Source organism: Rhopalosiphum maidis, chromosome 3, assembly GCF_003676215.2.
Source record: "Rhopalosiphum maidis isolate BTI-1 chromosome 3, ASM367621v3, whole genome shotgun sequence".
In the NCBI taxonomy this organism is placed as follows: domain Eukaryota; kingdom Metazoa; phylum Arthropoda; class Insecta; order Hemiptera; family Aphididae; genus Rhopalosiphum; species Rhopalosiphum maidis.
The window spans coordinates 5,205,010-5,230,502 of NC_040879.1; the positions used below are offsets into that span (position 1 = coordinate 5,205,010).

General features: G+C 28.4%; 3 protein-coding genes and 1 pseudogene across 3 annotated transcripts; all 4 read right to left on the reverse strand.

The window, feature by feature from the left end:
* Positions 1–6,606: 6,606 nt before the first annotated feature.
* On the reverse strand, positions 6,607–13,016 carry LOC113560098 (piggyBac transposable element-derived protein 4-like). Its single transcript, XM_026965874.1, has 3 exons — positions 12,123–13,016; positions 11,667–12,035; positions 6,607–6,612 (listed from the first exon to the last, which is right to left on the reverse strand). The coding sequence occupies exons 1-3, from the start codon at positions 13,014–13,016 to the stop codon at positions 6,607–6,609; spliced, it is 1,269 nt and encodes a 422-aa protein (XP_026821675.1).
* A 1,906-nt stretch (positions 13,017–14,922) lies between these two features.
* On the reverse strand, positions 14,923–16,827 carry LOC113560099 (annotated as a pseudogene).
* A 3,776-nt stretch (positions 16,828–20,603) lies between these two features.
* On the reverse strand, positions 20,604–21,014 carry LOC113560213. The gene has a single exon (XM_026965981.1). The coding sequence runs from the start codon at positions 21,012–21,014 to the stop codon at positions 20,604–20,606; it is 411 nt and encodes a 136-aa protein (XP_026821782.1).
* A 14-nt stretch (positions 21,015–21,028) lies between these two features.
* On the reverse strand, positions 21,029–22,747 carry LOC113560100 (KRAB-A domain-containing protein 2-like). The gene is made up of 4 exons (XM_026965875.1): positions 22,431–22,747; positions 21,756–22,281; positions 21,188–21,349; positions 21,029–21,040 (listed from the first exon to the last, which is right to left on the reverse strand). Exons 1-4 carry the CDS (start codon positions 22,745–22,747, stop codon positions 21,029–21,031), a joined length of 1,017 nt encoding a protein of 338 aa, XP_026821676.1.
* Between the last annotated feature and the right edge of the window lie 2,746 nt (positions 22,748–25,493).

Genomic DNA, 25,493 nt, shown 5'->3' on the forward strand with positions numbered 1-25,493 from the left:
CTCGACTGTTACCAAAGAGAATGTAATGAAAAGAAAAATGCACAATGATTTTTTTATGGACTCCATGATAACGTACAACGCAAAAAGTGAATCGAAAAACGAACAGTGGTACACTGAGGGTATGCCGCGCTCTTACATGCGTTTTATAAGCCACCTATGTGCGACGGCGGCGGTGGTGGTGTTGGTCCCTACCACCGGTTGCAGGTCGAAGGCATTACAGCAATACCTATATTATACGAACGTGGAATGCGATATGTACAATATAGGTGAGTGGCGTACGTACCTACACTGTTCAACGTTCAATGTTATCGTACGAAATTGGATTCTACCTATAATAAATTTTACTCTTTTGCTTTTACTACACATATTAATTCAAACATCCCATTGATCGTGGCTAAAACGACGTATGTGATCGGTCTGACAATAAAGGCACATACTTCGTCTAGTGTACACCGTTATAAGTACTAGTGCCGCAATTAAGTATTTATCGGTGAGGGAGTCAGCATATATTGTATGTGATTCTAGTGAAATATATATAGTAATTTATAAATAATCAGTTATAGATATTGTTCAACAATATATAAAGTTGTACTATAGATACAAAATATATTGGTATAATTAGTTGATATAATCATAATGATTTATAATTTTATGGTATTTCGTGTGTTCTGAAATCAACTCTAATTTATTAGAGGTAATTTCCTATGGAATGGGAAAATAACAAATAGATTTTAATCTTCAAAGTCGACATTCAAGAAGAGAGTTTATAAGTAGCATACTATAAGTCGTGCCTTTTCCTCTGCCCATTGTGTAAACAAGTAAACCCTATATTATTTACTCTGTACAGGTACACATACTCCTTACATTGTCTAAAATGTGCTCGGTATTCTTTTACAAAAATTAAATTTCTTTTAGATTGCAAAAGAAAGACTCCGTGTATACATATATTGATTAGTTCTTGGGCCGAAATTACTGTAAGTGCTAGTGTGTAGGTGGTGTGAGTGTGTGTATATATTTGTGTGTGTGTGAACTTAAGCTAATGGACAAATAGGTAATAACTAATAATAATAAGTTGCCGGTTCGGCACAACTAGTATAATAATAATATGGACTATAATACATTTATAAAAAGTGCAGGTATATAATAAATTATACTAATAAAAAGTATAAACAATAAATGTGTTAGCTGCACGGCCCTTCTGGTCTAACAATACATCAAATAAATAGGTAACAGAAAGTAAATAAAAACTCCTAATTTTGTGGAGCGTAGTCTGGCCAGCTAGCGTTCCTCCTATCCTAAATAATGCATAATTTCACATACACACACAATACACGAATAAAATAATAATATGAAGGTTGTAAATAAATAACAGTGGCGATTCACGCACACAATAATAATAATAATAATAGAATAAATAGCAGTGGCGAATCGCACACACAATAAAATAATATAATAGCCCAAAAATAGCAATTCATATAAACGTAAAATTATTCGTGACGGCCTAATTCACGACGACGGGCGAAGAAAGACAAAATTACGGCGGCCGTGTTACTCTACGTGCATCGGCGAGCCGGTGGCGGTAGATGACATACCGATACGTATTTCGCATATCATATAACATAATAAAAAAATAAAAACAATAATATAAATTTACAACGATAATGTGTTTTGTGTGTGTGCCGGTCGGTGGCGGCGGATGGTACGAGGGCGTTTACTAATATCCATTGCTTGGCTCGGACCCTTATGTTTATTAAATTATCATTTTTATTCGTCCCATGAACAGTATTATACATTATTGTGTTATGTTCGACGATATGGCAGTTTATTTTCAGATACCAAACAATAGAAGAGAAATGACAGTCGGACGACCCGTGCAGGTGCAGACACAATATATTGTATACTTGCATACATGTGACCTCAGTATTGTGTAGGTACTAAAAATTATTGTTGTTCACAAAATCTAAGAATCTGAATCCGAGCCACCAAACATCTGCCGTTTCGAATTCAACAGTTCGGCATTCCAAACGCGTTCACTATAGGCGACCCGCTGCTATCGGCCGCCCTTGCTGCAAAACTGAATGTTTGTATTCGATTTATTTGATTGTACTCGTGTTGTGATATCATTGATACCAACTGTTCACTTAATGAAATAGTATTTTTATATGCGTTGTTTGCTTTTGGAAAATTTAATGCACAATGTACACTATAGCTGGAGTTGAAAAATTTATGTATCTACTGAAATTTCTCTAGTACTTCTTCGTCCCCTTGCAGTACATCAGTACTATGCTTGAGTGTTTCCAAACTTTAAAGCCATAAATTGTAGTTAAAAACGTCGTCAAATGCACGCCCGTGGTAGATTCATCTTTTTTTAATTACAATTTTGCTGGTAAAAGTAGTTTTTAGAATACACAAATACTTAATATTTCAAAAATAAATAACAATTTTTTTGAATTATTGAGTTAGACATTAGTGTCAATAAGTAATAGTATAAAAACATAATTATTGTACTATACATTATAATATGGTATTGGCAGTTGACTTGATGTTATACAACATATTATTATTAATATGCAACAAAAAAAATTCCCCTTTATTAGATGAAGGTAATTTCTCTCATTATTTCGTGCCCGGATGAGTGCAACACTGTGGAGTGCAGACTAGTTTCGTCGGTGACTTTTTTTTTACGTTTTTTCTCTTTCAGCACACTCAATGTATCTTGTGTGTGTGTGCTCTGACCATGCTACGGCAACCATCGGTGTAGTTGCACCCCCTGGCAATATATAGCAGGTGCAAAGATATGCGTTTGCACCTGCTGAAATAAACTAAACTCAAAAATCAAAATTCTATAAAAATATAATTCTATTTTATTGTATTATTGAGTTGTTTGATAATGTTTTTGATTGAATTGTTATTGTTATTGTTATATTATGTTTATGCTTTGCACCGGGGGGGGGGGGCTCCAAGTCATATTTTTCACAAAACAGTGATTATTATGATCTATTTTTATATGATTTTGAGTGAATTGTTTAAGATGACCTACCTAAATTTAAAATGATTAAATACCTATATCAGAGATCCATGTTTGCGCTGTGCGCAATTAGCGCTAATTAAAATATTATTATTATTAACCTGTTATTATTTTATTTATCACATAAAAATTGTGCGTTCATCGGCGATTGCATTTTTGGGGATTTGTGCATTTTGTCACAAAACACGGCACCAGCCTCGTATAGTTAGTAACAAAACATGGCACCGGCTGCATATGTCAGTCACAGAACACGGCACCGGCCGCGTATGATCAGTAACAGAACACGGCACCGGCCTCGTAAAATTGGTAACAGGTCGACCGGATGTAATCGCTGATAAACCAGTTATAAAAGGCATAGCGAAACCCCCCCCCCCGCTGTTATTCATTCCCCGTCTTTCCGAACTCGTATAGTAAGACCCACCCCGGACAGATTTACCCGAATAGGAAAGACGACTTCTTGGCGCACAATTTATCGGACAGTTTATGAATCGGTCAATGTTGTAGTAGTCGGAATTATTGTGGCATTGAATCGATCAGTTCACTTGCCCTGTGGTACAATAGCTAGAGTAATTCTGATATTGCATTAGTTGATACACCGTTTGATAAGTACCCTTCCCTGTCGTCTCGTCAGTGCGTCTCATAAAACCTTTGTACACTTTGTGTAACATTATAAATTAAAGTTTTTTTCACTGTTCTAAATAAACTTGATATATCAAAAAATCCTAGTCGTCTTTTCATTCATCGTTTCGTCAACAATCCGTGTTTACATTTTATTTCAAATGATCATATTTTTATGATTTTATTGTCTACGGTTTTCTATAAAAAAATCTAACAAAGTATTATAGTTTATTCAATGGGGTTTTATTATAGTATGAATTATTACAAATAACAAAAAAACATAAATACACATTTTATTTTTTAGGGGGTTTTGTTCGATTCTTCGAGTTAAACAGGTTTATATCGTACGTGACATTGTACATTGGCGTTGGATCATATTTAAATTTTGTGAAATTCCGTAATTCTATTGTCAGTGGCCACAGAAGGTACGTTTACTGAAATATATTTATACACTAAACTCCAAAATCGATTTACCTTACTATTATACTTTGTTTTATTATAACGAATAGAGATTTATCCGTTAATATTAATGTGTAGTTTTGTCGTACGGCCGTCCGGGTATGTTATTGCAAGGCGTGTCAAATAAGTACTCGGAAAAGTAATGTTTATTATGTTCGCTTTAATAATACAGACACAACAATAAGAAGAAATACAATTTCGTACAGCTGTAAGTTATTTCACATTTTATACGCAAAAAATAAACAAATAAGAACAGAGCAATATTATTTATATTCGGATATTTCTCTTCAATTCGGTATGTCTGGATGAGTGGAATACGAACAAAATTTAAATAAGGTAGCTCAAACGTTTGGAAACTGTATTTTTTCTTTTTTCCTAATGAACATTGTTGAATTTTAATTTTGGAGATTAAAAGGACTATGAAACGTATATTTGAGAATAATTTTCAAATACCTACCTCTTCTTCCTTATTATTTTACGTGTTTGGATATCAACTTGATTTTTTTCATTTGGATTTGTATGAAATATTTTTAAGGTAAAATTACTGAACTCGTATAGTCGTATAGACAATATATATTATATATATTATACTAGATTAGGTTTAATATGTAAATACCTATATATTTTTATTACCTAAATGTTGTTGCTTGTTCACCAAATTTGACTGTTGTTTTTATACATATTAAAAAACAAAAACCAAAATTTAGAAATTTACAATAGGGGGAAGATAATTTACCATTTCCAAACTTTTCAAACACACTTGTACGGGCTGGGAGCACGTAATAATAAATAATAATTAATAATACACGCACTTGGGCACCAACTGACTTACACACCATCACCGTAAATTTTGTATTCTTTTTTTTTAATTTCTATTAAACAGAACAAAATAAAAATTCATAATAAATACTGACACATTTTCAGTATTTCTGTAATACTATAATAGAAGTATATCTAATCTATATACATCATTCATTTTAATAGAAAATAAAACAAATTTCAGAAAGAAATATGAATGGTTATTGATAATATATCATAAATATTGAAATCATTTTAGTGCAAAAAAGGATACTATATTAATATATTATACTTGCAATGACATCCGTCTTATTATTTTCTGAAATAGGAAACTTTTTACCAACACACTAACACAGCCTATAACATCAATAATTACAGAAATTTTGTATTCTAAAATATAACAATATTATAGTACGAATAAAAAATAACAAGATTATTATTACTTATAATAATTTTGAAAATGCTGTAATTTTCCAATTAATTTTTTTTTAATTTGCACTTCCCAGCTAACGGCAGATGCAAATTTATCAATAAATATTGTTTTCAGTAAACTATTTGTTATTTTGGAAATTAATTTATCTTCAGAAGCAAATATATATGATGATACCTGTTATGCACATATATAAAATAAATACTATTTGGTACAATAATATATTTATAAAAAAAAAATTACTAATTTATCGTTAAATACGTATACGTTTCCCCAGCCCCTCACATATCAATTTTCGCAAATTTTTTTTTTGTCAATATTTAGGACGTTATTTATTTGTATTTGTTTGATAACATTGAGAATTTGTTTGATGTCGGTTCACCTCGGAAAATCGATTTTCCATGTGGGGGCTGGGGAAACGTACGTTTATTATATTCAGGGTCATAAGATTTAATCTTCAATTCTATAGCCAAAAGCATTTCTTCATTGTTAATTGGAAATGTTGATAATATATAATCAGTTTTTTCATGATTGAATGTATTATTTTTAAGTATTGAAGCTTCTGTATGTTCAACAAATTAAGTAAATTCAAGTTTCAAGTAATTCATATTTGATTTAAACTTCAGAGAGTCAGCTATAATTTTTAAAACATTTAACTAACATATTTTCATACTTAACACATTATAATAGATTAGTATGAATAATGTAGTTGACATTTTGTTTTTATTATTACCAGATAGTCGACAAAGTTGATGTCCACAATTGATAGTTTTTATCTTTATTTGTATTGTTATTTTTGGTTCATCAAATAAACAAAAATGATTATTCTTTTTATTTGTTAGCTAACCTTAATTGTCTAAAGACTAAAATTAAATATTTTATAATATTGTATTTGTTTTATCTATATCATTATGTAATATTATTATTTTAAGTTAAATATGTTTGATTGTTTTAACTTTTATTATACCTCAAAAGACTGAGATTTCCTTATATTATGATACATTTTGTTGTAATATAATATTTAATATACAAAAGTATATTATTTAAATGATAAATGTTTTTTTTTTTTTGTTTAGATATATACCTTATAGTGCTTATACTATTATACTGGTAATACCATTAGTCATCAGATAATTCATCTTTTCTATATTCTATGATATTGAAGTGTGGGGTACCGTCGTGTGAGGTTTATCTTGGTTGTTAGTGTCAAATGAAGTAACACAGGTGTTGGTTATAGGTATATATATTATATTATAATTACTGATTTATGAACTTAACACTGAATAAATCAATATTGATATGAATTAAACATTAAAGAAATGAATATTTAAATGAATTACACACTAAAGAAATGAATATTAAATACTAATATTACGAGAGGATCTGATTAAAACTATACGAGGTTCTGCTATACAAATTATAAGATGCTCTGCTGAGTAACGCGGGTGTCAGTCTCTCTTTAGACCAGACTCGACTAACTACCAACAGACGGGGCGCGTTGCAACGGTCCGTCCGAGGTCTTCAGTATGTGCTGACCCAGCCTTTTTGGTCACGTAGACCATCGTGAGAACCGAATCGGTCACACAGTTATTTTATCCTGAGACAACGCATTTGAGCGTTATATATATGTAAGCCCCATCGGCACATATATACATACACACATACATAAATATATACGCAGTACATACATACATACATACATACATACATACATACATACATACATATATACATACACACAGGCATGCATATACAACAATATTAAAATATACTAACCCTTTCACTGCCTCCGACGTACTAATACATTCTAATCAACTGAATTACAACAGAAAACTTTATCAGTAAGGACGGGGAAAAGTTCATTTTCTAGATAAAGAAATATCGAATTTAGTGATACCAAAATCTTGTTTCCACCTTCATGTGTGGTTGTTATGGTTACTTTAAATTACACAGAAACAAATGTTACTAAAATATTTATTAAATACTCCACTTATTATATGGATAATATTAAATAATCTTTTGTTTTTCATTTTGTGTATAAATTAAAATATATATTGTAAGTCATATATAATTGTCGAACCAGAAACATTTATTTTTTAAAAAAACAAAAATTAAAAATCAGTATTTACTATTTCACATATACATTATACAAGTGTTTTTTATTGGGTACGTATTATATACATATATTCAACCGTATAAATATATACATATGCATATGATCAGGAATAAGTTAGAAGAATTTATAATTTTTTTAATGTTATACATATTCTTTATTAATTTTTTTATTTTAACAAAAATAGTATTAATTAACATGAAAATATTACAAATTAGTCTTGATCTGATTAAAACAAAATCACTTCATTTTCAAATACTAGCTGCTTGATTATTATTGATATTCATTATTGTTTGATGATCTAAAAATAAATAATTATAAAATTAAAGTTTATAACATTCTAATATCAAAGACTAGATTTCATAGATAATGCAACTTTTCAGAAAAGTTAATAAAACTACAATTATTTTACAGCTCTCATGTAATCAAAAATTCTCTTTAGTTTGTTACTATTAGTCAAATATTATATAATATAATATTTGTATATCTTAAATATATCAGTATTATAGTATTATCATAGTGATGATAGAGTTATAGTTGTAAAAAAAAAATATATATATATATATATATATAATTATTATTTACATATTGTACAACATACAATCTTAAAATCGTATTTCATGTAATTTTAATAAATCTACGAGTATAACCAAGACAATATGTTACAGGTGCTTTTTTAAAATATTTTTTTTATATGTAATAATTTTTCAATATTAGTTATAATCTTTTTTATATTATTATTTGTTAATTGTTGCTTCGACTTGATACGATAATATTACTTATGATAATATAATGAGACGCCTTGTGTGATCGAAATAGGCAACTCAATGTGCACTGCTTGAAATCGACGGGTTAGGCAATACAAGATACGACGACGACGATGATGACAGGAGGGAACCACTACGGGGAACAAAAAAGTTAAGTTTATACACTGGGATAGGGAAGATGAGTTTAGTTATAAGGGTTGATGTCTTGGTGATCGGAATCGGTTTGGTGCAATGATTACCGAGTGCACACAAATAATTGGACTAATACTTAAGACTAGACTTAATACTACGTTGATGAAAGAGAAAATGATACTGAAACTGTGGAACAACAGCAGCGGGTAGGGAAAAATAATTCATTTAACTGATTCGAATCATTCGATCGATTTAATAAATTAATTCGGTTAAAGAATTGTTCACTGATTCATTTGATTCACCAATTAAACTGAGTTTAAATTTATTCAGTGATAATAAATAATAATAAAAAAATTACGAATGAATCTACTTTGAATCAACGATCGATCATTGCCATTTGCCATAATTATACTAAAGATTTAGAAATTTGTATTATTATTATTATTCAATTTAATTATTGTGTTTTTTGTATAGTTGTAAATATAACTTTTTATAAAAAAAGAAATAAATTAGTTAATATTATTTTTATTAAATATAGCATTTTTAACTCTTGAGTTTTAATAAAATGTTTATTACGAAGAAATGCGAATTATAATTAATAAATTAGAAAAATTAGAAATACTTTCTGTTATGCCAACATCAACATCATAAATTACACAGCACAGTTATTATTAAGGAGTCTATAACCCTCGGTTGAGTGTTCTTATTCTAACCAACAGCATACATGATATTATATTATAATGAAAAGATATTTGAATATTTGAAATATTGTGTAGCTTATCAGTGATTCTTAAAAAACTATAATAATAATAAAGTGTAAATATATTACATTTTCATGGAACTTTTTTTTTTTTTTTTGTTAACAGTCCCTTTATAATCAAATCTTGGTTCAGCAATACACCAAAATTACACAAAACTAAGTCAAAATAGTGGCTTCTATATTGCTATCAAGAGTTTAATTTCCAAATTTAAAATGATTTTGATTTTGATGAGTACATTGTTTTGTTAAATGATAAATATCTATTTTCTTACATAACAAAAGTATTAGTTGTTAACAATGGAGTTACTGTAATTATTTCAAAAAATTTCCTATATTTCAAGTTTAATAATAAGTAGTTAAGTATTCAAATATTAAAAAGAAATTTGTGGAAAATTGATTTGTTGTACTTTTCCATGAATAATCAGAAAATTTATCTATACTTAATAAGGTTCAAGATATTTTTATAGTCATCACATCTCAGCACCCTTATCTCACAATACACAATAATTTTCCATGACTATTATAACAAACCATCGAGTAATTATTCTATTATTCTACACAGGGATGGCCTGGGAAATAAATTCAGGCCAGGAAAATTAATTACCCAGGCCACATATCAATGTTTACCTGATAGGCGTTACTTTAGTGGTGGGGGTAGGAAATGGCTAAGCTTAAGTTCTACCCCCTCCCCACCAACACTACCCAATTTATTTTATAATTATTTATTTATCTAATATTTTAGTTATAATTTTATGAAAGAGGATATAAAAAAAATAGACATTCAATCAGTATCAATATTTTAGTGAGATTGATCATCTCTATTCAATTTGAAACCTGAAAGCCTTGTTACACCTATCTCTATGATTATGTATTCTCTTTAAACAATTGAACAAAAAGTTCAATTAGCCACTACGAGATATGCTTGAATTTTTTATTACAAATTATATTTTATAAACGCTAATAAACAAACCAAAAAGAATATACATTAAATTAAGCTTTTATAATTAATTTTATGTTTTAAATATAAATAAAAGTTATGACATTTTAAAGACACGTTTAAAGAAGCTACTTTTTATGATAATAAATTAATTATTTAATCGATATCAATATTTATCAAAATGTATTTTTCAACTAACTAAACGCTTCAGCATTTTTATTACAAAGTTTACTTCTTAACCTTTTTTTTATATACTTAAATGTAGAAAATGATGGTTCAAAGGCAACTTGGGTAACAGAAAGACACAATAAATACTTATAAGTAACTGTTAATACTTGATAAGCATTACTGTATAAATTGTATTTTATCAATAATTTATAACAACACAGTGTACAGTTTCTACAACTATTACACATAGCTTGACTTATTTTCTCAGCCAACTCCAAATCATCCTCATAATTATATCAATCTCCCAATTCATTATGTCATACTCATGAGCAATCAACATTTTTAAAAATGCCCAGTTATTTGAAAAACGTATTAATTCTCCGACGAAACTACATCATAATAATAATGCTTTTATGCATCCCAAAATACCCATATTAACCCTTCGTTAGGCGCGAGGTATATTGTTACTTATTCAGGCGCGTGGTCTACGCCTGTAGACCATTTTCATTTATGACCAATTCAATTAATTTTAATTATTTTTGTTTATATTAATAATGTAAATTACTTGTATACATATAAAGAATAGTATGAGCATTGAAATATCCAAAATAATCCATGAATATTTGAAGAAAATACAGTTAACTTGTTTATAGTGAAATTATCATAATTTCTTTCATGACATTTTTATTTTTAGAACTACTTACCCAATTACCTTCCAATCAGTCTGAAAACTATAGATATCTTAAATTTACATGTTTACAAAAGTCCCGAAACAAAATTAAAATGTATTTTTATATTTTCTTACCAGTTACCGTCGAACAAATATAGGTATTATAACTGTGATTTTATTATTGGAAATGATTAGTTTTGGTGCTTATTTTTCTTGGTAATAATTTCCTCTTGTTAACTAAATTCCATAATATTGGTATAAAGTATAATTATCGAATTTTATAGTACATATGAAACAACATGTAATGACCCAGTTGGTATATTAATAATAATAACATATTTATACAAATACTATAATTGTCTAAAGATAAATAAACATAATTATTAATTTATTAAATTATACTTTTCTTTTAATTTACGAAATATTGTATATAATATAAAAAAAAATTGCAAGCATTATAAAAATACTTTATTCATTTAAACAATTTACACAAATATCCTTCATATGCTCTTTACACGCATATTTTCGGCATTGGCCACAAAATCTTCTGGTTGATTTGTTTTTATTTCGTGGACATATATAACATCGACCCACATAATTTGGAAGATTTTCTGGTATTACTGAAATTGAAGGCTCTTCGATATCTAGAAGTGCACGTGCACGTCGTCTTAATTCTACCGGTAGTTTGGTAATCGTTGATCTGTACTCAATTTGAGGTTTCAGTAGTTCCCATGCAATATTTTCAATAAATTGCCTTCTTGACATTTTTGAATTTAAATTGTTTGCTTTGTATATACAAATAGCATTTATAGCAGATATGTTCAGTAGATCATAAAAAATAACCATTGGCCATCTACGAGTATTCCTAGCCACATTGTATTTTTCACATAGTTGGTCTACTAAGTCAACACCGATCTTAGTTTTATTATAAAAAGTAATCATTTCAGGTTTTTTTGCATGATTTTCTTCGTCAATTGTGTCGTCATTGTGCATACTTGACACAACTAATACAGCTTTATTTTTTTTGGGACAATATGACACTAATGTATAATCTTCTTGAAATCCAAAAATCGAGCTTTGCAGTTCTCTATTTTTATTTGGTAAAAACTCTGATGGTAGCTCTCTTTTATTTTTTCTTATAGTGCCTGTATATGTTAATTTTTTATTGTGTTTTAATTTTTTTATTAGTGGAAAACTTGTAAACCAGTTGTCAGCGGTAATATTTCTGTTACTTCCTTCTACTGGTTGTACAAGTCTAAGAACAATATCTTCACCAGAATTTTTACATTTATATGGCCCTTCAGGTTGAGTACCTACATAAGCTTCAAGATTAAATGTATAAGCTGTCTTGGCATCAACTAACGCAAACATTTTTAATCCATACTTGGCCGGTTTGCTAGGAATGTATTGTTTGAATGAACAACGACCTCGAAACGCTAATAATTGTTCATCAACCGTTAGATATTCACTTGCTATAAAATTATTTTGAAAATTCACAATAAAGTATTCAAATACTTCTCTTATAGGTGCTAATTTGTCGATTTCTCTTCTTTCATTTTTATTATTTATGTCATCAAAACGGATGCATCTAACTAAAAATCTGAAACGTTTTTCACTCATTGCTAAATAACATGTTTCAACTCCACTACCTCTAGAATTATCCCAAATTTGATGAGCATTTTTTCTCGCACACCTTAAAGCCCCAATCAAAAATAAAATTCCAATAAATGCATTAATTTCTCTCTCATCAGTCAATCTAGCGTCAGATTCACGTTGAAAATTTGCTTTTATACTTTCAATGTATATATTTGTCGAAATGGTGATTAAGCGAATTACATTCTCGTTTATAAATAATTTTAAACAATCAATTTCAAATTTGGCATTACGTGCATTTTGTTTAGGACCAGGTAAATGTGTAATAATATTATGGGAACGTACTCGAATTTGCATATTTGGTTTATTTTTCTTCCATTTGGTAGTTTTGTCTTTCCCCAAATAAAAGTTATTATTCTGAACGTCACTTACATTTTCATTTGTTTCATTTTCCGAAATATCCTGCTCAGATTCTGATTCGTGATCACTTTTTTGAGTAGTATCAATTTCTTCGTTGTCACTTTCATCATCCGCTTCACTCATTTCATCACAACTTGACAACTCATTAAATCAAATTTCAACAATAGATGGGTCAAGCGTTGAATCCACACGTCTTATTTTTTGTGATGACATAATTTATCTATAAATAATAATAATAATTATTATTATTATTATTATGTACCTTCAAAATGTATTAAAATGCTTACGTATACATATATTTTTACTTACTGTTTATGTTTCGTTGAAATTAAAAACAGAAGTACCTAATTAAAAAAAATAAGAATTTTGCAAAATTTATAAAAATAACTTAGTAAGTCGCGTGGTCTACAGTTGTAGACCACTCATAATATTACTGATATGTTTTATTACACAACACTCGTCAACGGTCACGATCATACTGATTACACTGTAGTAAAGATAAACAACAGCTACTATAAAGTACAAGGTATTACAAGCTATTTATAAATACTAAAATAGTCAATATTTATTGCTGGTCTACAATTGTAGACCACGCGCCTAACGAAGGGTTTAATGAGCAATTCTAGTAATTATCTATTAGTAATAGGTAGTCTACAAACTACCACTAATAACTTATTATATTATAATTTACTTTACGGGCTACGGGTGTTCGAATCGAAATTTTTATACTGTAGTATAATAGTTTACAAATATTAATAATATATTTTTTTTAGTATAAAGAAATTAAAAACTAAATTATTCAAAAAAATAATGTGGGTAAGTTAATGAAAATAATTAACTGTAGCTAGTTAAGTTGATTCAATTTAATTACTTTCAGTTAAAGTTAAAAGTTAACAAGAAAAAAAATTTTTTCAAGTCATAAATTGCACTAGTATTTTGATTTGAACAAATATTTACCTAGACACTTTGCACTGTGTAAACATATAACTTAAAATTATTATTACAGTACATACTACTTTGTTACCAGAAACTTAAAGGCTACATCTATACATAATATAAGATTAATAATTTAAACTGAATCGCAAAATCAATAAGACAATATTATTATACAAAAATAATCACATGTTAAATATTGTAATCAAATGCTATTAAATACTTAAATCAATAAAATTATAATACCTTAATCCCCAATAATTCAACACCCTTAACCTCTCCCCAAAAAATAACAATTTAATAACATTTAACTAATTAAGATAGGTATCTACCTAATTATAATTTGTTAAAGTCTAGAGAAGATATTAGTAGTTATTACTTTATTAGTTTTACTGTAAGTTTTCTATTTTAGTTAGACTTATTATATTTTATAATATAAATTAAGTATTAAGTTTAAAACTTAAAAACCACTATAATGATAATTATCCTAAAAAATCTAAAAAAAAAACTGTTTGATTATTTAGTATAATTATATTAATTAATAATCAAATCATAAATTCTGAAAACCATTAAAAGTGAAAATACATCGAATAAAATATTTTTATAAGAACAATTATTCATAAGTACCTATTAAACAACAGACATAATGAATACCTTGTACTGATAACTAATAAGTAATAAGTACCTAGTAATGTAGCAACATACCAAAATAATATTGTTTTTAAAACATTATAATACCAAAAACAAATAATATTTTATATTATTTAAATTTTATGATTTATTTATAACATTATTGAGTCACTTACTAGCTGAATATAAGATAATAATTATAATAACACAATAACAATAACTACAAAAACAGTTTATGATTTAAAATTGTTAACTTAACACTTACAACCAGCAAATTACAACAGGAAAATACCATACTTTTGGTAAAATAAAATAAGCTTTAAGAATTTTAATGTTATTAAAATTAAAAATTAACAATTAAGATATTTGTTATGTTTAAAAAAAAGCGTTATCTCAAAATTCTTGTCAGCAATGGCTGAGTAATAAAATTATTACTAAAAAAACCAATTAAATATTTAATTATAAATTAACAAATATACTTTGTGGCATATGGAATAAGTAAGTAACGGCCAAGAATAGCTTTAACTTGATCTGCACTTTGAATAGATTGATTTTGCTTATTAAACAGCGTTTGAATTTTTCCAAATACCCATCTACTAATCCTCTTGTAAGCCCAATTATTTTTAGCTGCTAAAATATCTGCTGTTGCTATAAGGTTCAACGTGAGTGCAGTACATTGTTGGTGGGGAGGTAAAGTAAAACTATCCATATTATCGATTATAGCATTATCCAGTATATCAAAAATTTCAACGCTCCTAACTACTTCTTCATTTTAGTTAATTCCAGTAATATTAAAATTCTCATTAAAAATTCTAAAACAAATCAAAAATATTTTAAGAAATTATTAAATAACCTATCAACATCGGGAATATCACATTAAAAATATAAAATATTAATGTATATTTTAAGTAGTAGTAACTAAGTAAATTGTAATTTATTAAAAAATTGAAAATAATAAACACATTTTAAATTTAATTGAGAAATTAAAAAATAAAACATAAGTACCTGAACGCTTTTACAAAGTTTGATGCATTATCTGTCACAATTAATGTTATTTTATTTTGTAAATTAAACTCATTGATTATTCTATCCACAATTTTGGCTATTTTATCATACGTGTGTCGTCCAAGCATTCGCCTACAACCTAAAGCTTTATTGTATCTCTCCAAATTGCTGCTAAGCCAATGCATAGTTACACCAATACCCTTTAAATTTTAATAAGCATTTACAATTTAGCATATTTAATAAAACCAGTTAATTTCTCTATAGTTTAACTAGCACATTAATAGTAGTACCTACTGTGTATTATGCCCATAGACTAATAATAGATTATAAGTCTATGATTATGCCCGCATTGGCTTAAATATTTGTCATTAAGTACCATAATAATAGTCTATTATAAAATAAATGATTAATGATAATACCTACCAAATTTGTTTTAATATTTATTTCGATAATATTATTTTCTTATCTCCAGTGCCGTCCTAACCACCAATAACGCCCTAGGGCACAGTATTTGACGCCCCTCCCCCTCACAATAAAAAAATATTGACTTCACATTTGTAATTAACCTCTTACCTTAAATATTTTTAATACTTATTCATTAAAGGTTCTTACTTATTTTATATTATTATTATTGTAATCTTATTTATATAAATGAATTTAATTTGTTTTTATGATTTTTTGAAATTGATACTGATTTCATTATTTTGAGTACATTATAGAAAGAAATATATCACTATTTACACAAAACAGTATAATATACAAATTTTAAAAAATCTTTGTATTCATAAAGTATAAATAATTATGAGTTATTTATAATATATAAATATAAATAATCAAAATAAATAATACCTTATATTATGTTTATAAGAACAACTAATTTATTTCAATAATAATTATAACAATGTTTTAATAATTTTATAACACGTAGATATAATATTTTTCAATATTTCCTAAATTTGAACAAAATGTATAAAACTTACTTTGGTTATAAAAAGGATTTTTTCCTAGCTTTAAGTTTTACAAACTTTTCAACGATATCAGTCCAATCTATGCTTCGAACAGTTTCGTCTTCAATGCTTAAAATAGATAATACAGATGTTTTTTCATTTGCTAAAGATGAACGTAAATAGTTTTTAACTCTCTTGAGTACAGAGAAAGATCTTTCACCACTCACGTTAGAGCATGGCATACAAATAAAAGTTTTAAGGGTAATTTCAACATTAGGGAAAGTCATATTAAGTGATGGAGTATTATGGTATTTCAAAATGCCTTGCATGCTTTTCATACTTTCTGGTAAATTTGAAATATGTTTTTTGAATTGAATAATTTCCTTGACAAATTCTGTTTCTAAATTTTCAGGATACATTCTTACTAGTTATAATGCTTGTTTTCTTAAATCATGAGACTTCATTTTTTCAACTTCACTAAAAAACCAAATTTATTATACAATTGGGTATATGCCATATTTCTTTTCTTGAGTTGCGTGATCAATGTGTCCATAATTGTAATAAATGTTTCATTTTTAATTTTGTCTTTGCTAGAATATAGTATTTCACCTTCCAAATTTTCATCAAAAAAAGTTTTTCTTCGTTTTTTCTGGCCTTGTCCCCGGAAAATGTATCAATACCACTCAATTGTTGAGCTTTCTCTAAAAATATTTCAAAGTTTTTTCTTTGGTCATACACAAAATGTAATAATGAATCATACAAAGAAACAACATTTGATTAATCAATATTGACTGATTGAAGACTTTTTGATGTTTTATCGAGTTTTTCCAAGATGGGTGTTTAATTAATTAAGAGAAATACAAATTCTAAAGATTTAATTATATTATATATTGATTTAGATTCATGTTTAATTGCATTTCTTTGATTTATGTATGTTGATAAAAGCTTCAAAGCAGAAAGAATACCAGCATAACTAACTTTTATTGACTTACAAACTGCATAACGCGATGACCAACGTGTAGGACATAAGTTTTTTGGTAACGTAGCATTAGGGATTTTATCCAATTCTTTTGATAAAATATCTCATCGTGAAGTAGAAACAGAAAAAAAATTATAGATGTTTTGAGTAGTAAAAAAGAAATTATTTCCTACATTTGTAAGTTCAGCAACTAATGTATCAACTAAATTTAAGGAGTGTGCTGAACTAGGCACAAATTCTGCTGTTTTTATTTTTTTTTATTCTAGTTTGTAAACCATTATATATGCCTGTCATATTGTTAGCGTTATTAAATGATTGTCCTCTACAATTTGTTACATCAATACTTAAATTTTCAAACATAATAAAATGTACAGTTTCAAACAGATCATAACTTACTTAAAAATAATAATAATATTAAAAAGCTATGTGGGGCCTTGAATAATAATCTTACCTTTAAATTGTACAATAGGTCAATTCACTTTAATACCAAAACTAACAGTACAATACTGAAACTGGTGAACGAAAATTTGCCATGTTGTACGTGTGTAAGACGGAGAATAACAATAGAAAAACACATACGTGTACTACGTCCTCTTAAAAATAAAACCTACTGATTCTACATATTTGTGTACCTATACTGTGCACTTTACAGTCTACAGACTATAATAATAAACGTATTTGAAGTTTCCATTTAAAATATTTTGATAAATTAGGTATTAACTTTTCTGGTCAATGTCAATACTCGTAAATTATTAATTAGCAAATCAGAAATTTCACAAATATTATTAAAAACCAGTGTAGAAAATTTGGGAGTGCTAATTTTGATATTGGGCGCACTCCCAAGCTTCCCCCTAGTTGTGCCCATGGGTTTGACCCGGGGGTGGACTATCCTGACTCCTGAGTGTCCTTTTTTGGACTCCTCACTTTTGACCCTATATATATATTTATATAAGTACAGTACCTTTGTTATAAAAAATTGTTTATTTCGTCTCTTAAGGTTTTTGACCTCCCCCTTCTTGAAAAATGGTGGTTGAGTCACAATCTCAGTATCCAGGAGTATTAGTGAGTTAGGAAAACCAGACCACGAAATTACTGGTGTATGTTTTATTTACGTACCAACACTTAAAAAATATAATTTCAATTCTTAAATTTAATCAAAATATTTAGACGGGCCAACGGGTGGGCTAGATGTTTCCAAGGCGGGCCATGGCCCGCCCTGGCCCGTCTTTGGCGCCACCACTGCGTTGCTGTGTGGCGTATATAACAGATAACAATACTACAGTCAAGATTGTAAATTGTACATTTGTATAAGTGAATAAGCGATGTTTGTTTACAAAATTCAATCGAACTATTCTAACTCGAATTATTTTTAGAAATGGAAAAATTGATAATGAGTTGATTATTGAATACTATAGTAATACTAGTATTTATAATCAATGATACCTATACATATATCTTTGGGTAATAAACTAATAATAGTCATCATGGTTTACAGTCAATCACAGATAATAATATTAATATTGATATTTATATATTATTCAAAGCATATAATGTAATATACAATTTAATAGGTATCTATCTTCGATATTACAGTATAAAAAATTAATATCTAAAATAAAAAAACCGAATTTTTCTCTTTTTATTATTAATTTTATGACACCCTCTAAATTCATAATACTTTTGACGCCCTAGGGCATTTGCCCCATTTGCCCCGCTCCCACTTGGGACGGCTATGCTAATCTCATACGTTATATTTGTATTTATAACGAATACCTACGGAGATATAAATTATAATTTAAAAATATTTCGGATGACCCTTTTTGTTTTGTTTATTGGAATTATCGTATTTACCAGTAGGTACATATATGTTATTGATATTCAATTTTAAATTTACATTTTTAAAAGACCATGCTATTTATTTTTAAACCTTGTTTTTAGATATATTATATTATTTTATTTTTGAAAAATAAATTACCAAAATCGAAAGAATAAGTTTTCTGTTGGTTCTAAGTGATAAATTAAATATTTTAAATTACTTAACTATACAAAAATGGTAGTTTACCTATAAAAAGCTAAGTTAAAACAATATAAAATTTAATTGAATAAGTTAAAAACAAAAATAATAAACTAGTTAAAAGTTAAAAAAAAATTAACTTTTTAACAAGTTAATGCCCACCATTGCAAATGTAGTATTAATTTTAAAGAAAAATTGTTGAATAGATTGCCAAATTTGTTCACTTTCAGTAGGGTAGTTTAAACGAAGTGTAAAAACGACTTAAAACAATTGTCTACTGCTTTTAGAGCACTCTCCAATTTAAAAAAGTTGTGGTTTATAACAACATAAAATGATGAAACTTACAACTTGCATTGTGTTCCAAGTTCTGAGCCGACCAACACCATGTAAGGTTGTACTGTGAGTTTCAACAATTTATTTTTTGCCCACTTTGCATCATCTATTTTGCGTAATTGTGAAATATCCTGAAAAAAAAATAATAAATTTAGATTAATTTAAAATAAGTTATATTTCAATTCATTAAAATACACATGTAATATGTCTAATAATAATTTCAACTTTGTTTTTCTTACATTTATGTAATGGATGAATCCTTGTCTAATTTCCAATTTTGAGGGACGCCAGTTTTTTTGTTGTATTGTCTATTGTTCGTTTACAACACGTTTACAGGATTAAATAGCTTTTGATTTTATTTTATTATCAGTCAATTGATTCATTGGTACATTACCATTATTATAAATTATTACACTCTGATCAACATCAATAATATAAAATGTTTGAATTTCATTTATGTTTATATTAGCATTACTAGATTCTGAAGCACCCACGTTAGTACCCTTAAAACAAATGTCATTTAACTTATAGAATATATGTAATTCAAATAATTTAAAGAAATAATTTTTACCACTTCAGGAATTTACTGTTTTGCTTGAAATATTATTATAAATCTTTGATCTCAGACCAATTTTTGGAATTAGTTCTCTTAACATTTCTTAAGTTTAATTTAAAAGAGATTTCTTATCAATTTCTTCTTCTAATTAAAAAAAATTAATACTACATTTTAATATAATTAATTCAATATTATAATTTAATTTAAATAAATGTATAAAACGCTGGAAATATGATAAAATCGAATTGTAATAATAAATATTATATGTATATAAAAAATAAATAAAAAAGTGAATAAAAAAATTGTATTTTATTTAAACATTTTGACAAGTATAGCCTGGGTGGCACGCCAAATTACACATCATATTATTTTTTTTACATGTGCACTTTTTAGATGTGCAATTTGTACGACAAGTACAACGTCGATAGCCTTGTCCGGTCCCAACTGACCCCAATCTAACAAGTTCCCGTAATGAATATTCATTTTGTTGAACGTCTGCAGTCGTTAGAGAACAGTACTTTGTAGCTGCCAGACTGTTCCGTTCCAGCCATGTGCTTAAAATCCCTTCTTTAGTCCCAATACGAAATTTACCATCTTTTTCTTCTATGATAACTGCAAGAAGGTTGGCTGCATCTCCTCGCCCTCGATCTACCGACGGGATTGACACCAGCACATTGTCACCAACTTTTAAAGGAGGAAGGATGCCTTTGCCTCTGGTTACCATCCTTTCCGCTTGACTTAAATTTTGAGCTGCAATGTTGCGTTGTTTAAGAGCAGGATGATTGAGTTTCGTGTTGATAGATTCAAAACTCTAAAATATATATATAATATGATATACAAATAATAAAAAATAATAAATAATCAATAATTTAAATTACATTTTATGCATAGACTTACTTTGTCGGTGTCACTTTCAATATCCAAAATTTTTTGCGTGGTCTTTATTAATTTCTCGAGTTTTTGTTCTATTTTATTTTCTGGAATAATATTATGCTGCGAGCACGCAGTAGTAGTTTCTAATACTTCTTCTGTATCTTGCGTACGCTCTAAATCTATTGTCTATAAAAAATATTACGTTTTAATTATTTAGTTGTTATCGTCAAAAATACGTTTGTCTCGCGAATACGGATAATCGAGATACGATTAATCGATGTTCCGCTGCAAATAGAAATGCTCTATACCAGTGGTTGGTAACCTTTTTGGACTTTCGGGCCACATTCATGAATTAAAAAGAGTTCACCGGATAAAAATAGAAATTTTACATTCTTAAATTATAATAAAAAAATGTTGCAGTTCTAAAATTTAAAGCGGGCCGTATACATTAGCGGCGCGGGCTGCTAGTGGCCGACCACTACTCTTTACTATAAATTATAGTAATATTTAAATTTTATTTTTATTTTTCTAACTTTTAACTTTTTATATAAAAATATAAAAAAAAATAAAATATTTTTGAATTATTACTCACTTCAGTATTGAGTACTTGTACGTCCTCATTGTCCTCTTTGTCCTCATTTAAAAGCATTTTCAGTATATCCTCTTCCAATGTACCTGTCATTATATTTTCTACCAACTGTCGAGGTACTTTTGTTGCCAGTCCTATCCGTGGTTTTTGACCAAAGACTGCTTCGTATGGAGTCATTTTTATAGCTTCGTGATATGTCGTATTAACACCCCATTGTACAAAGGCGATGCCGTAACTCCACGCCGCAGTTTTATTATCTCGCATCCACGCCACCAGTGAATCCTTCAACGTACAATTACCTCTTTCTACAGATCCTTGGCTTTGTGGATAACGTGGCCGACCATTTACTAGTATTAGATCGGGCCACAATGATGCTAATTCAGTTATAATATCGGCTGTGAATTCGCGACCATTATCGGACTGCAGAACGTGAGGGGCACCAAACGTCAAAAATATGTTTAATAATTCTTTGGCCACTTCCGAAGCCTTTTTGCATTTCAATTGAAAATTGAAAATTTGGTTAAGTGTTCTTTATAATGAAGGATAAATTTAAAATCACCATCCGGTAAGCTTTGAAAGTCGACAAGATCGACTTGACCGCGTTCATTTAAAGAGGAAGATAAAATAAGCCGCACAACAACACCTCGCGTACATTTTTTTTTTGATTTTTCCGCACACCTTTCACAATTAGCAATGTAAGCTTTTACAGCAGCCATTGTAATATTAGAATAGTGTTCCATTATTTTCTTGTGTGTTTTTGTTTCACCTTTATATCCACTGGCCACATGCATATCACGAATAATACTAGTGAAATTTTTAACTACTGCCATAATGCGTTGATCGCGCTTTCGTCGAACTCGTCGAACGCCAGCTACCTCTATTAGTTCAAATTTTTCACGGATATGATAATACCGTCTATCTTTATTTATAGAATTGTTATCAGTTAAAATTTTAACAGCTTCTGCATCTCTTTCTGCTATCCATTTAGAGTCCATAGTTATAATTAGGACCCGGATTTTTATGCAAATGCATATTCTTCTACATTTGACGTATAATAATTCTGATTAAATATCTTGACGTTTCGTAAAACGTAGATTCTACTGTTAATTTTTTATTTTGCATATTTTTGCATATTTGCATCAAAATGCATAATAATTGCATATTTCGGGGTAATTACATAAAATGTGCATATTTAATAAATACTTGATAAAATATTTTAAATTTTACTCAAAGTTTGATATACATGCCGATTTTGCCCGATCGCCGACGTTTCTGACAAATATAATTCGACCGAATAAAACAAAATATTTTATAAAAGAGAATTCCGTGACAGACGTATAGACGCATTATAGACGTTATCTTATAGATAAATATATATATAATATATATATATATCATAATCTGATTTCTGGGACATACGATTAAGCTAACATAATATTATAGTAATATAAGTTACTGGCTGTTGTTCGTCGGTGTAGTGTGTCCACGGTTTTTTTTTTTAATATCAATTATCAACATTTAAAAAAATTCCAAAGGCAAATAAAGCACATTATTATGTAACCGAATATCCAGGCATCTTTAAAACAGACGGAGGTGTATTATTTTGTATTTGTTGTGGTATCAACGTGTCGTGTAATAGAAAATCACAGGTTACACAACATTTAGAAACTTCAAAACGCATCGGAAACTATAAGTTGAAGTCTAATAAAGAACAGGTCAGTCAACAATTTATTCAAAAATCGTTTACTCAAGCTAGAACAAATAACCAACATTTAAATGAGTTTAACAATGATTTAACAACGTTTATGGTAGCAAATGATATCCCTTTATGGAAATTAAAAAACGCAGAATTTAACAATTTTTTTGAAAAGTATATTAAACTAAAATTACCCGATGAATCAACTGTACGAAAAAACTATGTTCCATTATGTTACGAAGACGTATTACGTAAGATTAGGAAGGAAATAGGGAATAGCTCTATTTGGGTATCAATAGACGAAACTATTGATGTCCAAGGACGATATGTCGTAAGTGTAATAATTGGTTCTCTGTCTTCTGAAAATTCAACAAAACCAATTGTTTTAACTGTTGAACATTTAGAAAAGACAAATTTTCAAACAATTTCGAAATTATTCAATGATTCAATGAGTATATTATGGCCTGAAAAAGTATTGCATGACAAAGTGTTATTGTATGTCACAGACGCCGCTCCTTATATGGTAAAATCTGGACATGCGCTTAAGGTATTTTATCCTAAACTAATCCATATTACTTGTATGGCCCATGGGCTTCATAGATTATCAGAAGCTATTAGGGATGAATTCTCAAATGTTGATTTGTTGATATCTAACACAAAAAAAGTTTTTTTAAAAGCACCTAGTCGTGTAGGTACTTTTAAAGAAAAATGTCCAAACTTAAGTTTACCCCCACAACCTATTATTACCCGATGGGGAACGTGGCTTGATGCAGCGTTTTATTATGGTAAAAACTTTGACAAAGTCAAAGAAGTTATCGAAACATTTAACCCAAATGATGCAAAGTCTATTCAAAATGCACAACAATTATTTAATGATAACTCGATCAAAAATGAACTTTCGATAATTCTATCAAATTTCCAATGCATAACAGACACTATTATGTGTCTAGAAAAATCGGGTGTTAATCTTGGAAAAAGTCTAGAATTGGTTCAAAATGTAGAAAATAAATTGAGTGAAGGAGGACGAGGTATTGAATTTGCTAAAGTTAAGTTATCGGAAGTATTATCAAAAAATCCCGGATTATCACAAATAAAAAAAATTTCTGAAATTATAAGTGGAGAAATAAGAAACGACAATGAAGACCTTGCAGAGTTGTCACCAGAAGATATTTCTTGTTTCAAATACGCACCAATTGTGTCAGCAGATGTGGAAAGAAGTTTTTCGAAATACAAGGTAATGCTACGCGACAATCGTAGAAGTTTTCAATTTGATAATTTAAAAGCACATTTTGTTTCATCATGTTGGTATTCTTTCAATAATTAATACAACTTTTTATGCTTTATACAAATTTTAAAAAATTATATTTGTATTTTTTTTCACTTAATTCTATATTTTTTAATTTTTTTTTAAATTTTGTATTTTTAAACAATAAATTTTTTTGCATATTATTTGCATATTTTTGAATTTTTAAGTGCATATATATGTGCATATTTAACAAAAAATGTTGCATAAAAATCCGGGCCCTAGTTATAATAGTTGTTATAAAAAATAAAAATATTAGGTAATATCGCAACGTAAGCGCACTTATAGAACCGTTCAACGTTCGTACTTCACACACTATTAGCACCAGATGAATCGAAGTGTTCAAGATATAATATGATTATCATTTATCGCGATATTTTATTATCATAGGTAATAAAGATTACGGCATAATGCGGTGGTAATGCGATCAGCACACGTGCAATTATTATTTATTTATAATCCACTATTTGTAATTATGTCATAATAATATGTTACCGAATTCATGCAATCGGCAGAAAAAGTCTGCTTAATTCATGAAATCGGCAAACAAAATTTGCCGATTTCGTGAATTTGGTAGCCAAATTGCCGATTTCACGTATTCGGCGACAACGTTGCTGATTTCATGAAATCGGCAATTTCGTGAATTCGGCGTAACATATACATAATACAGGTAACATATTATTCAAAATTAACATTTTATAAAATATAAATTAAGATTTCAAATATTTTACAATTACCTAAC

What these genes read in the sequence shown, in the direction of transcription:
- LOC113560098 (XM_026965874.1), bottom strand. Translation starts at nt 13,016, where the DNA reads ATGAGTGAAGCGGATGATGAAAGTGACAACGAAGAAATTGATACTACT. An exon ending in TTCTTAGACTTGTACAACCA is followed by an intron (nt 12,036 to 12,122) that starts GTAGAAGGAAGT and finishes AATAAAAAATTA; the next exon opens with ACATATACAGGCACTATAAG.
- LOC113560213 (XM_026965981.1), bottom strand. Translation starts at nt 21,014, where the DNA reads ATGGTAACCAGAGGCAAAGGCATCCTTCCTCCTTTAAAAGTTGGTGAC.
- LOC113560100 (XM_026965875.1), bottom strand. Translation starts at nt 22,747, where the DNA reads ATGGACTCTAAATGGATAGCAGAAAGAGATGCAGAAGCTGTTAAAATT. An exon ending in TACATTGCTAATTGTGAAAG is followed by an intron (nt 22,282 to 22,430) that starts GTGTGCGGAAAA and finishes TTCATTATAAAG; the next exon opens with AACACTTAACCAAATTTTCA. An exon ending in TACAAGTACTCAATACTGAA is followed by an intron (nt 21,350 to 21,755) that starts GTGAGTAATAAT and finishes TATTTTTTATAG; the next exon opens with ACAATAGATTTAGAGCGTAC.